The sequence below is a fragment of the Garra rufa genome, chromosome 15, assembly GCF_049309525.1.
Source record: "Garra rufa chromosome 15, GarRuf1.0, whole genome shotgun sequence".
Lineage (NCBI taxonomy): Eukaryota > Metazoa > Chordata > Actinopteri > Cypriniformes > Cyprinidae > Garra > Garra rufa.
The window spans coordinates 21,514,853-21,531,397 of record NC_133375.1 but is presented as its reverse complement, the minus strand read 5'-3'; the positions used below and the strand labels follow the sequence as shown (position 1 = coordinate 21,531,397).

Genomic DNA, 16,545 nt, shown 5'->3' with positions numbered 1-16,545 from the left:
AGTGTCAACAAATACATTTAAAAAATTTAAATAAAATAAAAATAAAGTTCAATTAAAAATAACCACTTTCAGCAACAGCAGCAACAACAACAAAAAAACCAAATTATATTTTAAATTATATTTTAAATTATTTTTAGAAAAACAGTAATATTGTGAAATGTTATTATTAAATGTTTTCTGTTTTAATATACATTAAAATATAGTTTATTACTGTGATGCAAAGTTGAATTTTCATCAGCCATTACTCCAGTCTTAAAGCAACACTAAGTAACCTTTCCCTCTACGCTCCCTCTACAGGTTGGAAGCAGAATTGTCAACACTAAAGAGTTGTTTTTACCTTAAAATAATGTTTCCGAACTCGTGTCAGTGGTTCATCAACTCATAACAGGGTGAAACGGCACTTTCGTATTCGCTTTGCGACCCTCTATCGGCCATAACAGCACTATGTAAGTTTGGGTCGTCGGGTCGCAGTTTTGTAGTTCAAATGATACTACAAATGCGACTTGCTTTACGGCAGGCTTCACAAAAGGTTTTCATACTTTTATAAAGTCATACAACATACTCTACCTTGTCACTGGACATCGTTATTTCCAAAGCCGGTCCTGGATAGCCTCCAAACAAATAACGTGCATGTGACGCGACGGTAGGCTAAATTATTTACGACAGCGGTAATGGACAATTCCGCTTCCAACCTGTAGAGGGAGCGTTACTTAGTGTTGCTTTAAATGTCACACTGTCCTTCAGAAATGATTCGAATATACTAATTTATTATTAGAATGATCTATGTTGGAAACAGTTTTGCTGCCAAATATTTTTTGGAACCTGTGAGACTTTTTTTCAGGATTCTGTGATGAATAAAAAGTTCAAAAAGAACTGCATTTATTCGAAACATAAATCTTTGCTATCACTTTTAATCAAATTAACACATCCTTGCTCAATAAAAGTGTCAATTTCTTTCTGAAAACAAAGAAGTAAGAATAAAAAGTTACTGACCCCAAACTTTTGAACGGTATATTGTTAGAAAACATTTATATTTTAAATAAATGCAGTTCTTTTTAACTATTTATTCATCAAAGAATCCTAAAAAAAATATCTCGGCTTCCAAAAAAAATAATAATCAGCAAAAAGTAAATTTAGCATATTAGAATGACTTCTGAAGGATCATGTGGCACTGAATTCTGGAGTAATGATGCTGAAAATTCAGCTTTGATCACAGGAATAAATTAGATTTGAATGTATATGTGACCCTGGACCACAAAACCAGGCTTAAGTCGCTGGGGTATATTTGTAGTAATAGCCAAAAATACATTGTATGGGTCAAAATTATTGATTTTTATTTTATGCCAAAAATCATTAGGAAATTAAGTAAAGATCATGTTCCATGAAGATTTTTTGTAAAATTCCTACTAGAAATATATCAAAATGTAATTTTTGATTGGTAATATGCATTGTTAAGAACTTAATTTAAAGAAATTTAAAGGTGATTTTCTCTGTATTTTGATTTATTTGCACCCTCAGATTCTAGATTTTCAAATAGTTGTATCTCGGCCAAATATTGTCCTATCCTAACAAACCATACATCAATCGAAAGCTTATTTATTGAGCTTTCATATGTTGTATACATCTCAGTTTTGTAAAATTTAACCTTATGACTGGTTTTGTGGTCCAGGGTCACATATTAAAATAGAAAAACACTGATAACCTTAAAGCATCTTTCTTGCTTATTTTTTGCATTTATTCACCTTGTAAACCAACATATTAACGCTATTACTTTTTACTTTCACACTCTTTACCACAACGTCAAATCACAACTAGATCATGTAGACAGCTCAGCTGACTTTAATAATTAATTTGTTTTAAATTATGAAAATCTGTCTTTTTTGCACATCCGTACAGAGCTCATACGTCAAAGCATGGCACAAGGTGCTGAGGCAGACTGGCAGTTGTGCTAGCCCATGAGCCCATTAAAAGTATTCAGGGGCGGTTTGTAATCAGCCGCTGGCGAAGAGGACATCCATTTGTCTTTAAGCACCCTCAGACTGTGGCACTTCATCCTCTCTGGCTTTCTCTTTCTCTCTCTCTTTCTGAAAGCCACTCTTCATCATCTTAGGTTCAGACGGATGGAGTTTCAGGAAGTACGGGCAGACAACATGCTTCCCTGCCCCTCATTGGCAGAATATAAAGCCTAGCATCTGGGAGACGGTGACAAAAGATAGCAGCACGCTGTGCTCCGAAATGCGCTTAATTGTTTACCCTCGCTTTGTTGTTGTCTGATTGAGAGTGATTACAAAGGTGCATTTCGGTATATTTAACGCAAGTTTTATTTGGAAAGATGAATAGACGAGCGTACTCTTCTAAATGCGGTCTCGCCACACAAAGTTGAAACTGTTGTGTTCTTTTTTTTGTATCATGTTTATTTGAGAAAACCTCTGTGAAGCAAGAGATTCGTATTGTCTATTTATTTTACATGATTCCAGATGAAAAAAATGGAACAACAAAGAAATACATTCTTGTCTGTCGAGACTCTGACGAGAAGTGCCGCGGAATTGTTTTCCCTCCCCAAACATATTATTTTTTTCTGAGAATATGAAAGCAAGCTGTGCTTGGTTGAGTGGTTTTTTTTTAATGTAATACATAACCAGATATCTGTACGCTCTTCTCAGTTATCAGTCCAGTACTATACATAATACACAAGGATTACTGTCCATTGCCTGCGGCTTAGACAGCGTGCCTCTTTGCAACAGTTGCTTGTTGCGCACGCGTGCGTGAGCGTGTGTATGTGTGTGTTTGTAGGTGTGCTGAAGTGTGGAAAATGAGTAGGCTGAATCCTGCTACTTCCAGCCTACTGCATATAATCAGCCGGAGGGCTTTTAACAGAAGCGTGCCATTAGCACAGGACCAGCTTCTTCACAAGCTAATAAAGACCCAAATGGATTACGACCGTTAAATCAGTCTGATTTACTCTGGTCGCTGTTTTTCCACCGGATGACTCTGTAGTTGTGTGTGTGTGCGTTTGTGTGTGCATTTCTGGCCTTTTTCCAGTGCAGGTACCAAACTTCTCTCTCTCTCTGTCACCATTTGATGCATTTATGTCTGCTAGTGCCTGAATTTGTACTGTGAATGCCGCAGAGCGCGTACTTGAGAGGACACAGACATTGTAAATCCAAGCTGCGGTCCCCAAACACCCGCTGCTTAGCATGGTATCTGTAAAGAGAGGCCCAGCAGACGAATGCTTAAAATGACAGGTTACTAGAAAAGATGTTTGTTTGTGTGTGTGTGTGTGTGTGTAAGTGTGTTTTTTCTTTTTCAGAATTTTTAGTGAAAAATGTGTATAAACAGAACTGTACAAAATAGTATTTTTTTTTTTATAAATCTTAAGTGCTGTGAATAATAGAAATAAATCTATAAAACTATAAATAAATGTAAAAAAACAAGCAAGTAGTGAGATAAATATGATTGCTGTAACTAATAATTTAGATTAATAAATTGAATTAATAGGTAGTAATACAGTGCCCTGCAAAAGTATTCATACCCCTTTGTTTCTTTCACATTTTGTTATGTTGCTGATAATGTTGCCTTCCGTTAAACTGTTTTAAATTACTTTTTTTTTCTCCACATCAGTCTACACTCCATACACCATAATGGCAAAGCAAAAAAAAAAAATATATATTTTTTTTACATCTTTGCAAATTTATAAAAAATAAAAAAAAAGAATTGAAAACTTAAATGATTGCATTGCATAAGAATTCATACACTTATCTGGGACACTTGAAATTTAGCTCAGGAGCATTCATATTGCTTGTAGATGTTACTACACTTCAAGTGGAGTTAACCTGTGGCAAATTCATTTGAATGGTCATGATTTGGAAAGGCACACACGTCTTAAAAGGTCTAACAGCTAAAAAAGCCTACCAGAGCAAAAACCAAGCCCTGAGGTAAAAAAAAAAAAAAAAAATGCCTGTGGAGCTCAGAAACAGGATTGGATCAAGCCACACATCTGGGGAAGAGTTCAGAAAAAATCTGCTGCATTAAAGGTTCACAGAAGCATGTGGTCTCCGTTACCCTTAATGGAAGAAGTTTGAAACAATGAGGACTTGTCCTAGAACTGGCCTCCTGGCCAAACCGAGCAATTCGTGGAGAAGGGCCTTGGTTAGAGTGGTGACCAAGAACCTGATGGTCACTCTAGTTGAGCTCCATGATCATATGTGGAGATAAGAGAGACCTACATGTACAGAAGAACAAAAATCAATGCAACACTCCACCAATCTGGGCTTTATGGCGGTGTGGTTTAACCTAAATCTTCTCCTAGGGAAGACACATGAAAACGCTTTCAAAATTGTGAAAAAGCACCTAAAGGACCAGCAGACTGTGAGATACAAGATTCTCTGGTCTGATGAACCTCAATTGCAAGCATGTTTGAAGGAAAGCAGACACTGCTCATCACCTTAAGAGTACCATTTCAACAATAAAGTGTGCTGGTAGCTGCCTCATGCTGTGGAGCTGTTTTTCAGCAGTTGGGACTGATGGACTTGTCAGCTTAGAATAAAAGCTCAGTGCACCAAAATATTGAGATTGCCTTAATGAAAACCCAGTCCAGAGAATTCAGAACCTCAGACTGGACAGAAGTTTCACTTTCCAACAGGACAATGAGCCAAAACACACAGCAAGATTGGTTTATAGACAACTGTGTGAACCCAGTCAAATATTTCTGGAGAAACCTGAAAATGCACTTCTACCCGCATCCAACCTGACAGAGCTTCAGAGGTGAGGAGAAGAATGGCAGATAATTGCCAATGGCTGATGAGCAAAGCTTGAGGCTGTAAAGGTGCTTCAGCTAAGTACTGAGTTAAGGGTATGAATACTTATGCAATGAACTTATTTCATTTTTTTTTTTTTATAAATGTTGTGACAGTTCTGTTTTTGCTTTGTCGTTATGGTGTATGGAGTGTAGATTCATGTGGAAAAAGCAGTTTAATATTAGGCAGCAAAATAACAAAACATGAAAGAAGGGTATGAATACACTGTAAGGCACTTTAAATTATAAAAAAAAAACATTACAACATCAATGCCAAGGCCAAAAATAAAAACACAATAATAACAACCTATTTATTTAATTATTTTTAAAATATAAAGTAATAATAATAATAGTTTTCTTAAAATCCATGTTAAAGGGATAGTTCACCCAAAAATGAAAGTTCTGTCATTAATTACTCACCCTAATGTTGTTCCAAACCCTTAAGACCTATGTTTATCTTTGAAAATCTTTTTTTATATTTTTAAAGATATTTTTCATAAAATATGAGAGCTTTCAGTAATAGCCTTTTGTTTTCTTTCTGCACAAAAAGTATTCTCATAGCTTTATAAAATTAAGGTTAAACCGCTGATGTCACATGGACTATTTTAACTATTTCCTTACTACCTTTCTGACCCTTGAACGTGGTAGTGGTGTTGCTGTCTATGCGGTGTCAGAAAGCACTCGGATTTCATCAAAAAAATATTAATTTGTCTTCCAAAGATGAACAAAGGTCTTACAGGTTTGAAACAACATGAGGGTGAGTAATTAATAAAAAAAAAAATCTGTGAAAAAGTGAAATACAATTAACAAATATTCAATGTAATTTACAGCGTAAGACAAGAATGAAGTAAACTGACAATATGATTTATAACTGAAAGAATACTTACCAGTAAACAAAGAATAAAAGGCCTGTTGTTATATAATTCTACTGTCTAAAAATACAAAGCTTGCACTTGACTGTTGCTATAAAAACCAGTTTGAACCAGATATTGGGTTTGGTTGTGCTGTGTTTGAACTAGAACTGAAAAATGGATTGTTTGTGAGCTTATTTAAAGAAATAATGTTGCATCCAGGCATTTGAAAGTGCAAGGTATTACGAAAGCCATTTCACACAGTAAATGATAAACTAGGTTTCACACAGATAAGATGTATGTCTTCTTTCTCACCTGCATTGGCATGTGCGTTTCTCAACTCCTCGCACGGATTCCTCTCTATAATGTACAAATTCAATTACAGCCTCTATTTTAAATTCAATTTCACGTCACAGCTGAAGTTCCCACATTAGCCACATCACACTTAATTAGGTTTTCTCACTTTGTGAAATGCCGATTAGCATCAAGTATTACTTTCTGGCTGCCAGCTCAGTCTGAGTTACACGTTGAGTTACAGCATGAATCAAACAATCGCTCTTCAGTTCGCAGCTAATTTCTTTTTCGTGCGCAATATTTCCCCTCCACTCATTCAGCATTGTGAGTAATAGAGGGCCGGTTATGTAAGGAAGAGGCAGTGTTGTGTGCAAAATGAACAGGTGGTCCAAGCTCCTCAGCACAGACTCTTTCTCGTGCCACCTCCCTACAATGTGTGCCTTTGGCCTCCTCTTCCTAAAAAAGGCAAAGTTCCAGTTGGTCTGGAAACAATTAGAAAAGGTTCTATACCGCCAAGGAATCTTTGTCACGATGTCAGCAAATTAAGTGGCTTAATTTTTTCCTCACTTTCCCTTCTTTTGTTTCAACAGGCAATCCATCCAAGTCGACCCACAGGCCAAAACTGCAACATTCCCAGCAGCAGCAGCCTCACAAGGGAGCGAAGGCCGGCGCGAATGTCCGCTGCGGACCAGCACAGTCGGCCTTATGAGGAGCGGGCCTGCAGCAATGGTGGAGGAGGACTGCGGAGAGCCGAAGGTGGGCAGTTCATGTCTGAGGTACCCGGGCCCCGGAAAACGGAGCACCCGGGACAGTCTCAGATCCCTCGGGCTGTGGCAGGAAGCAGTGTGAGCCTCCCCAGCAAGGCCAGTCCCTCACGCAGCCTGTCTTCGGACAGCGAACGGGGACCGCGGAGCGAGCGAGGCCCTATTCCCCGGCTTCAGTCCTCATTTACCGGACGTCTGGGTCAGCCGCCCCGTGGGCCTCTGTCTTTACACATGTACAGCCGAAAGAACGTCTTCCTACAGCACTCACTCCATACAGCCGAACTGCAGGCTCTCGCTCAACAGGACGGTTGAAAACACACACACATGCACATACTGAACACTGACACATGCCTCAGATGGATACGAATTCAAGGTGCAGTTCCTCAGTGACCGCGAGTACCTTCAGACCCAAATGTACTCGGTTACATTCAAGGCTATTTTTTTCTTCTCAAACCTCAACTGAACTTTAACCACACACTGAGTCTCTTCTTATCCTTAGTGAAGTTAAAGTAATCATCTATATTAAGTGTCAAAACCAATCAGTCATCTGCACTACTTAAGCCTTTTTGAAGAAATAGTATATGCTGCTCCGATAAGTACTTTAGATTGACGGTACATTAAGGTGAGAGATACACACGCAACACTATCACATTGTACAGTTCAGCAGAAAATCCAAGAGACAATTTGCATTCCATTATGTCATTAAAAGAAATCCAGGGTCCAACATTAATCCTTGCCAAGACTCAAATTCTAAGTAAAAATATTGGTTTGGCTTGAAGTTAAAAGGATAGTTCACCAAAAAAATGAAAATTCTGTCATTAATTCCTCACCCTTATGTTGTTCCAAACCCGTAAGACCTTTCATCTTTGGAACACAATTTAAGATATTTTTTTTTATGAAATCCGAGATCTCTTTGACCCTCTCATAAACAGCAAGAGTACTACCACAGTCAAGGCTCAGAAAAGTACCAAGATGATAGACAAAATAGTCCATGAGACATCAGGGGTTCAGTTGTAATTTTACGAAACTACAAGAACACTTTTTTGCACAAAGAAAAAATAATGACTTTATTATTATTATTATTCCACATTTTTGCGTTCATGAGAGTACCACAGCGTTGCAATGCCGACGCTGATCCAGATCCGGTGTTATGACGCATACGGCATGCCTTGTGTCCGATTTTTCCCTACAGCGTCAAATCTGTGCTCAATGTAGCCTGGAAAAATCCAGACCCTAATCTATTAAGATTAAGGGTCTGGGATCGAGCAATGAAAACTGCCTAACTCGAGGGGCGGCACCAAGCATGCATTTGAAACTCTCACTGCAGACAATTGGATAACGCCACGACCAATCACAACAACACACGCTTAGCTACCAGCAGAGCTAAATGATGTTTCATTAACAAAGTTCGGGAGAAGCGCGTCAGATACTTAGCGTAAACATCACAAGAGGAGCCCACTCAAGTCAATCAGTGCAATAGGTTTAAATACAGCTGACTCACCTCAATTCACTCAATGGTTTATCAGTAACCCTCCACCACCCCATCTCATCACTCCGAGTTCTCGCTACTCCTATTGGGGGGTAACGTACTCTGGGTTCGGGCCACTCCCGAGCTCGGAGCCCTTCACCGGACAGCACGCCAAACATGCACTACTATTCTCCGGCTAATTATATGTAAGTGTGAACTCGTGAACAGATAGATTAAACTCTTGCCATATCCAGTCGGCAAAACAGCATAAACGTCCTTCTTGCAAAGGAACGATTCGAGTTTTCGGTTTTCTGTTCCTCTTTTATATGAAAAGCCAAGTCTAACTTGTTCATTGTAGCAGCCAAAGCCGTTTCAAACAACTGGTGTTCATCTGTAGCCAGCTTTCAATGTTTACTAAATGATTCGGACGTCACAGCGCTGTCGTCATCAGTTTAACTCGCCTCTGTCCCGCCTACATCAGATACACCGATTTGATTGGTTCCCACAACTGCTTACGTAATGCAGTAACCTGCATCATTGCTTGATGCCAGAGTGTCTTGCAGAGACAATTCAAATTGTGCTCTCGCGAGACCTCTGGATTTCCAGGGTAGCTGCTTTGGGGTGTGTCAAATTTAGGGAAGAGCAAGCTTCTGAAAACAATGTTTACACCCTGTTTAATTTTCATCATCTTTTAACAACGGTTCACAAACTAAAAACTGTATTGGCGCCATCTAGGTACAACCTAAAATTTAAAATGATGAAAGGTAGCCTATAGAGACAGCCCTAAATAAAACATATGAATTCAAAAACAAGGGATTTCAGCTCAGTAATCCACCCATTCAGCAAACGCTCGCAAACATACGTTAAAATCTTGCCTTGCCTACTTTTCACATTGATTGGTTGCCACCCGGTGTTTTTCGCTCGAGGTTTGCATTAAGAATTGCTCTCGGCCGCTCTTAACGCTTTCAATCCCACAATGCACCTCGCAAGCGCTTACCTTCAACTTCCATAGGAATTAATAGAAAACGCTCGCTACATGCCAGTGGAAACGCACCATTACACGCGAAGAAAGACGCACCGGCAACCCGGTGCCGCTACAAGCATGTGTCCACAAGTGACACAGTAGAGACAAAAATGTGAAATAAAATTGTTGTTTTTGTTTTCTTTGCGCAAAAAGTATTCTTGTAGCTTTGTAAAATTACAGTTGAGCCACTGATGTTACATGGACTTCTTTGTCGATCATCTTAATACTCTTCTTGGCCTTGAACTTGGTAGTACCCTTGCTGTCTATGGGAGGGTCAGAGAGCTCTCAGATTTAATAAAAAATATCTTGAAACAATATGAGGGTGAGTAATTATTGACAGAATTTTCATTTTTGGGTGAACTAACCCTTTAATTGAACCATTTTCCCAATGGTTTATATTGAATTGTAAAAATGATCATCTGGCCTTCGCTGCTGTATGGGGCCATTCACACAAAGCCTCTTTGCATCTAAAATAATAACGGAAATAATAGAAACAGGCAAACAGCAGAATTGATAGATACAATTTTTTTTCAAGAACAAGTTGTTATAATCGCTTGAAGAAATGTGATAGAATTCAGGGTATCTGGACACAGCATCTATGAGTACCTCCTCCGCCATTGCCGTCAAAAAAACAGTTGTCATGCCAACTTGCTACTGTAAACAGACGCTCCCAACGCTTGCCCCGCCTCAGAGTTCTTCTGATTGGTTCACTGCTTTGAAACCGACATGAATGAGCGGCGCTCATTAGATTGTTAGAAAAACAATGGAAAATTAGTGCATTGGAATGGAAAAACGCGTTCTGTGTGAATGGCCCCTAAGTGATTAACTAAATTTTGGATCTAAATTTCTAAATCTCCATTTGGTGACATAAATTACCATTCAAATGAGTCAAATGTGTCTTGAAAGAAGTTGCTTTAACTCACCAAGGCTGCATTTATTTGATTAAGATAAAAAGTATTGTGATAAAAAGTAATATTTTAAGTTATTATAATTTAAAAATGTAATTTATTGCTGTGATTGCAAAGCTGAATTCTCAGCAGCAATTACTCCCGTTTTTAGTGTTCCATGATCCTTCATTTTAGTATGCTGATTTGCTGCTCAAGTAACATTTCTTATTTTTAAGGTTGAAGACTATTGTGCTGCTTGTTTTTTTTTTTTTCAGGATTCTTTTATGAATTGAAAATTTGAACAAACAACATTTATTTGAAATAGAAATCCTATGTAATAAAATAAATCTGTGTACTGTCACTTTTCAATAAATCAACTGAATGCATCCTTGCTGAATACAAATATTGATCTCTTTAAAAACAAAAAACATTCTGTCCCCAAACTTTAAAACAGTATTGTGTAATATATGTGGAATGTTACTCTTATTAAAGGGTTAGTTCACTAAAAATTATGTTATTAATTACTCACCCTCATGTTGTTCCAAACCTATAAGACCTTTGTTCGTCTTCGGAACACAAATTAAGATATTTTTTATAAAATCCAAAAGCTATCTGACCCTCCATAGACAATAAGGGTCCAACCACATTTAAGGTCCGGAAAGGTGCCAATTAAATTTTTTTGTGCCACAAAAAGTATTCTCATAGCTTCATAAAATTACGGTTGAACCACCGATGTCACATTGACTATTTTGTTGATGTTCTTGGTACCTTTCTGGACCTTAAACGTTGTAGGACCCCTGCTGTCTATGGAGGATCAGAGAGCTCTCAGATTTTATCAAAAATATCTTGAGTTCTGAAGACGAATGAAGGTCTTATGGGTTTGGAACGACATGAGAGTGAGTAATTAATGACATAACTTTTATTTTTGGGTGAACTACCCCTTTAAACCACCATAATCAAAATACTGTGAACAGAAACTAGCACATGTAAATGAGGATAAAAGACTAATTTTGTACTGGTCATAAAAATACAGCTTCATGACGAGTACGGGCAGAAGTTTTTCTCAATTCATCCGCCAACAGCGTGCCAAAAAGTTAATTTTGGACCCTGTAGAGTCTTTATTAAAATTTTCAAAACTTTTTTACTCCAAGTCTTAGCCTAGACTCAGAACTATAGACTTGCCTGTTAGAAGAAGCCCAATTACTAGCTATGTTTATAATAGTAGGTCACACAAATAGCCTAGCATGTTGTTTTGCACCAGCAAACATGACACTGAAGACCCATGCATATATTGCCAAATCAATCCTGAGTCAAAGACATGACATTGAAACCCTTGCTGCCGGTGAGAATTACCCACATGTTGTCAAACCCCTTTTAGGGAGTTTAACACTCATTAGCCTCTTCTAATTGCAAACAACTCTTTTTATTTTTTTTTATTTTTCTTTTGCTGCAAACAAAAAATCTGAATATAAGCTCAAATAAGTTTGACAGCCCCTGTGAAAGGACTCAGTGAGAGTCGTAAACACTTTGATGGGCCTCAAGGCAGCTGGACTTCAAGAAAGAAATGCCCTTCATTAATCAAAGAAATAGAACCCTCTTTGCACGGGAATACGTTATTACATTTGACATAGGTGAGATGTTGAATTTTCATTAAAAAAAGATGGCAAATAAATTTAATTAAACATCAACTTCAATAAGTTTAAAACTGCCATGGATGGCCTCATACGTTGCACACTCTCAAACGAGGAATGGCCTCATTTTGGCGGCGTTGGGAGAACGTTGGTGTAACGTTGGGACGGTGTTGACCCGGCTTTGCGGATCAGGAGCTCGAGCAAGGACGCATGGAGGAGAAGGAAACCCTGAAGAAACGCAGTCCCATCCATCCAGCAGGTCTGCTCCCTGAGGTCCAGTGCTCCAATTTCAGCAATCTGTTGGGAGCACCATCACTTCCTCTCTCTCTATCTCCTTCTCCCTCCCAGACCTAATTCCAGCTCTCTGTGTGATCAGGCTCAGGGAGAGAAAGGCTTCAGCGCGGTCTCCACTATATGCTCCGATCCTGAAATTTCACTTCCTAAACTGGAACATGTTTGCCTTGCTACGGGTCAAAAATCAAAATGTGTTAAGTCCAAAATTAACATTTGGTAAACAAAGTTAAAATTGGCTTTGAAATGTACAGTACATGTACATGAATTATTATTTAAAGGAATAGTTTACCCAAAAATGAAAACTGTCATTGATTACTCACCCTCATGTCGTTCCAAACCCTGTAAGACCATTTCTAATATTTCTTTCTCCATCTTTAAATTGGCCTAATTCATCCATCCGTTGTGTGCAAGGCAAACAGTTCATTTTGGACCCTGTTACGGTATTTCGGAATGACCTCAGGAGAGCAGACTGCTGTTAGTCAGCCAATTTGAGACAATTCAGCCCTCGATAACTGCGGTCAGCAATACTGTTTAAATTCTGTGTGGGTGCCAGTTTGTGACTGGTGAATGTTAAATGCGTGTTCCCAGAGGCAGGAATTGTCCTTGTTCCTTCCTGAGCCTCCCTTGTGGCTTTGACACATGACTTTAAACCACACGTTTGAGCCATGACGCCTGAAGGACGAACATTTAAACAGACTTGAATTTGCGAGATCATGGGTAGAATCCGCGTGAGAGCGGGAACCCGTGTATCTCAAGTGACTCAATCATTAACATGACTATATGTGCCGTCACATTTCTGAATTCAGAATTCTTTATCGTTGAATAGATATTTATTTGGCCTTATTTATTATGTAATATTGTAAAACGACTATCAACTTAGGCTTTTATTTGTCTGTCTGGGCTCTTCGTATCAATGCATAGAAAATTGTCTTCGTTGCAGATACTGTTGCTTTGCCGAAATCATCTCTTACGTTATTTAAATTTTTTTTTCATCAGTTTGTACAGGGTTTGCATAACAATGGCACTTTTAAGAGATTTAAACCCTAATGAGATTTGAAATTACCTTTATCTGTATCTTTTCTCTCGCTGGTGGTTTTCATTATGATGTTCTGATTTTCACCGAATGTAATATATTCACTCATTAAAGACCGATATTTGAAAAAAGAACGGGTTTTGATATATCTAAGCCCTAGTTTTGTATTTACTAGGATGTTTTCTACATTTAAGCTTTTTATTCCAAAGGATTAGTTGACTTCCAGAATAAAAAATTCCTGATAATTTACTCACCCCCATGTCATCCAAGATGTGCATGTCTTTCTTGCTTCAGTCGAAAAGAAATTAAGGTTTTTGAGGAAAACATTCCAGGTTTTTTCTCCATATAGTGGACTTCAATGGGGATCAACGGGTTGATTGCAGTTTCAATGCAGCTTCAAAGGGCTCTACATGATCCCAGCCAAGGAATAAGGGTCTTATATAGCAAAATGACTGGTTATTCTCTTTAAAAAAATGCATATACTTTTTAACCACAAATGCTCATCTTTCACTAGCTCTGCGATGCATGTGCACGACTTCGTTGAAAAAGTCATGCACAGGTAAACCTTCGTCTTTCTACTTTGGTTAAAAAAGATAAGGTAGGACAAAAAATTCCATGTCATTTTCTCCTCCAACTTTACAATCATTCAACATTGTTTACCTGGCATTTGACTTTCGTTTTGTAAACACTGGATCAGTACTTTGGTATATTATTCACTAGATAAGACCCTTATTCCTTGGTTGGGATTGTGTAGAGCGCTTTGAAGCTGCATTGAAACTACAATTTGGACCTTCAACCCTTTGGCTCCCACTGAAGTCCACTATATGGAGAAAAATCCTGAAATATTTTACTCAAAAACCTTAATTTCTTTTGACTGAAGACTTGAGACCCAAGACTTGAACATCTTGGATGACTTGAGGGTAAGTAAATTATCAGGAAATTTATATTCTGGAAGTGAACTACTCCTTTAACAGTTTTGCCAGCCCTGCTCCTTGATGCCTAACATTATTTTTAATGTATGAGGAGGGTACACTGTAAGCAATATTACTATTTACAATCATCATCTCTGGAATCTAGGCCGGAAATGCTATTGCCTTGATGGCCTGCAGCGGTCTAAAGTGAGCTTTTTCTCTGGCCTGCCCTTGCTTCTTAGTGAAAAGGTAAAATGGATGTCATCCTTCTTGAAACGTCCTCTGGAAATTGCTTATTGTGTTTCCTTTAGTGTATTGCATCAGACTATGAGGCTCAAAAGCCTCTGTGAACTTCACATGGTCACTGTCTAAATCACTCTCTTTCTCTGATTTTTGTTCAGGCTTCACAGTCCACTTCAACTGTCCAGGTTTCACAGCATATAGCGTTGCTACTCTTAGTCATCCATAACAAGTTTTCTCCAGCTAAAAGGAGGGCAGAGGGAGACCATCAACTTCTGGGCAAAAGTAATTGCACTGCTCCGCAGGGAGGAAAACCGGTACCGTAGAACTCTGGGAATGACGAGTGTTTGTTGTCTTGATGTGGCGGTGGGCTGACTTTGATGCACCGAGGTGTATTTCACTGTCGCTGCTCATCTGTGTCTTCATAAATTTGATGTGGTTATGTATGACATCTGCGTAAGAAATTCTCAAGAATCTTCTCCAAAATCATTCGTTTCCACTGTTGCCAGGGCTGATTTTCCAGTTTCTTTTTAAAGTGCTTTTTAAAGTTTTTTTTTTTTTTTTCCATATTGGTCATTCAGTCTTCATCTCTAAAAGGTGTGACTTAAAGGGATATTTCATCTCATTATTTTTCATTTTTCATACCTTGGAGAATTTGATTGGGAACCCAGTGTGTTTTTGTATAGGTATATATGAACACAGCAATCAAAGCTTAGGTCAGCACCAGAACAAATATATAACCTCTGCAAAAGATATGACTAAAAAAATTCATATCCCTTTTCGTTAAAGTGTGCTGATAAATGATATATACTGTTGACAACCATGAGTATATCTGATCTGTGGAGCAAACATGCCTCTTCTTTTAATTAATCTTCTGAGAAAAGGTGCTTATCAATGCTATATTGTGTGTAAGACATATATTTAAATAATTTATTTAGTATTGACAAGCACGTTTTCCCAATAGATTTATTAAAAGAAGAGGTTACAGTGGTGTGCAAATCCACAGATTTCTTCTCTCAAAAGATTGGAGTTGTTTGGATTTTCTAATGTTTTTGAAAGAAGTCTCTTAGGCTGTCCTGGGCTGTATTTATTTGATAAAGAATACAGTGAAAATAGTAATACTGAGAAATACTGTTACAATTTGCTTTATTATTCTTAAAAATGTAATCTATTTATATGATGGCAAAGTTGAATTTTCAGCAGACTTCCAGTCTTCAGTGTCACATGATCCTTCAAAAATCATTCTCATATGTGACCCTGAACCACAAAACCAGTCATAATGGTAATTTTTTAGAGATTTATCATACAGTAAATAAGCTTTCCATTGATGTATGGTTTGTTGGGATAGGACAATATTTGGCTGAGATACAACTATTTGAAAATATAGAATCTGAGGTTGCAAAAAAAATCTAAATATTGAGAAAACGCCGTTAAAGTTGTCCAAATTAAGTTCTTAGCAATGCATATTACCAAATAAATAATTAAGTTTTGATATATTTACGCTAAGAAATTTACAAAATATCTTCAGGGAACATGATCTTTACTTAAAAAAGAAAAATCGATAATTTAGACCCATACAATGTATTTTTGGCTGTTGCCACAAATATACCCATACTACTTACAACTGGTTTTGTGGTCTAGGGTCACATATGCCAATTTGAAATTTAAAAAAAAAATGTGCTAAAAACAATATAATGGTCATATTTTTTCATTTAATGAAAGTGAAAGGGTCTTAAAGGGATAGTTCACACAAAAATGAAAAATTCAGTATATGAATTCTTTCAGACGAATACAATCAGAGTTATATAAAAAAAAATGTCTTGGCTATACCAGGCTTTATAATGGCAGTGAATGGGTGTTGAGATTTTGAAGTCCAATAAAGTACATCCCTTCATCATAAAAAGTACTCCACATGATTCTGAGGGGGTTAATAAAGGCCTTCTGAAGTGAAATGATGCATTTGTGTAAGAAAAATATCAATATTTAATGTTATAAACCGTGATTTATAGCTTCCACTAACTGTCGTACTTGTGTGTTCCAACAGATGACGTAGGACATAGGCGTAGCAAAAGCTCAGAAGAGAATATGCTAGTCTTGTAACAAAGAAAAAAAGTTTTGTTTACAGCAAAGGAAAACCAGTCTCCTCTTGGCTTACATAGAAACATTTTCTTTACAAATCTTCGTTTTGTACTTCTAGTTTATGACTGGTGTTTTGTTTTGCTCTCTCCACTGTGCTTCCGCGATCATCCGCATATTCGCCTACGTCATCCGCTAAAACATCACTCTCTTGAGGACACACATACAACAGTTAGCGGAAGCTATCGATTACAGTTTATTGTTTTAAAAATTGACT

General features: G+C 37.7%; 1 protein-coding gene across 1 annotated transcript in view; it reads left to right on the top strand.

Moving 5' to 3' along the window:
* Positions 1–8,943, top strand: part of LOC141287684 (serine-rich coiled-coil domain-containing protein 1-like) — an 87,897-nt gene extending 78,954 nt beyond the window's left edge. Inside the window, exon 11 of the mRNA XM_073819827.1 lies at positions 6,531–8,943. Within this exon, the coding sequence (XP_073675928.1) occupies positions 6,531–7,016 (486 nt within the window). The 3' untranslated portion in view covers positions 7,017–8,943. The remainder of the gene's footprint in view (positions 1–6,530) is intronic.
* Positions 8,944–16,545: the final 7,602 nt, after the last annotated feature.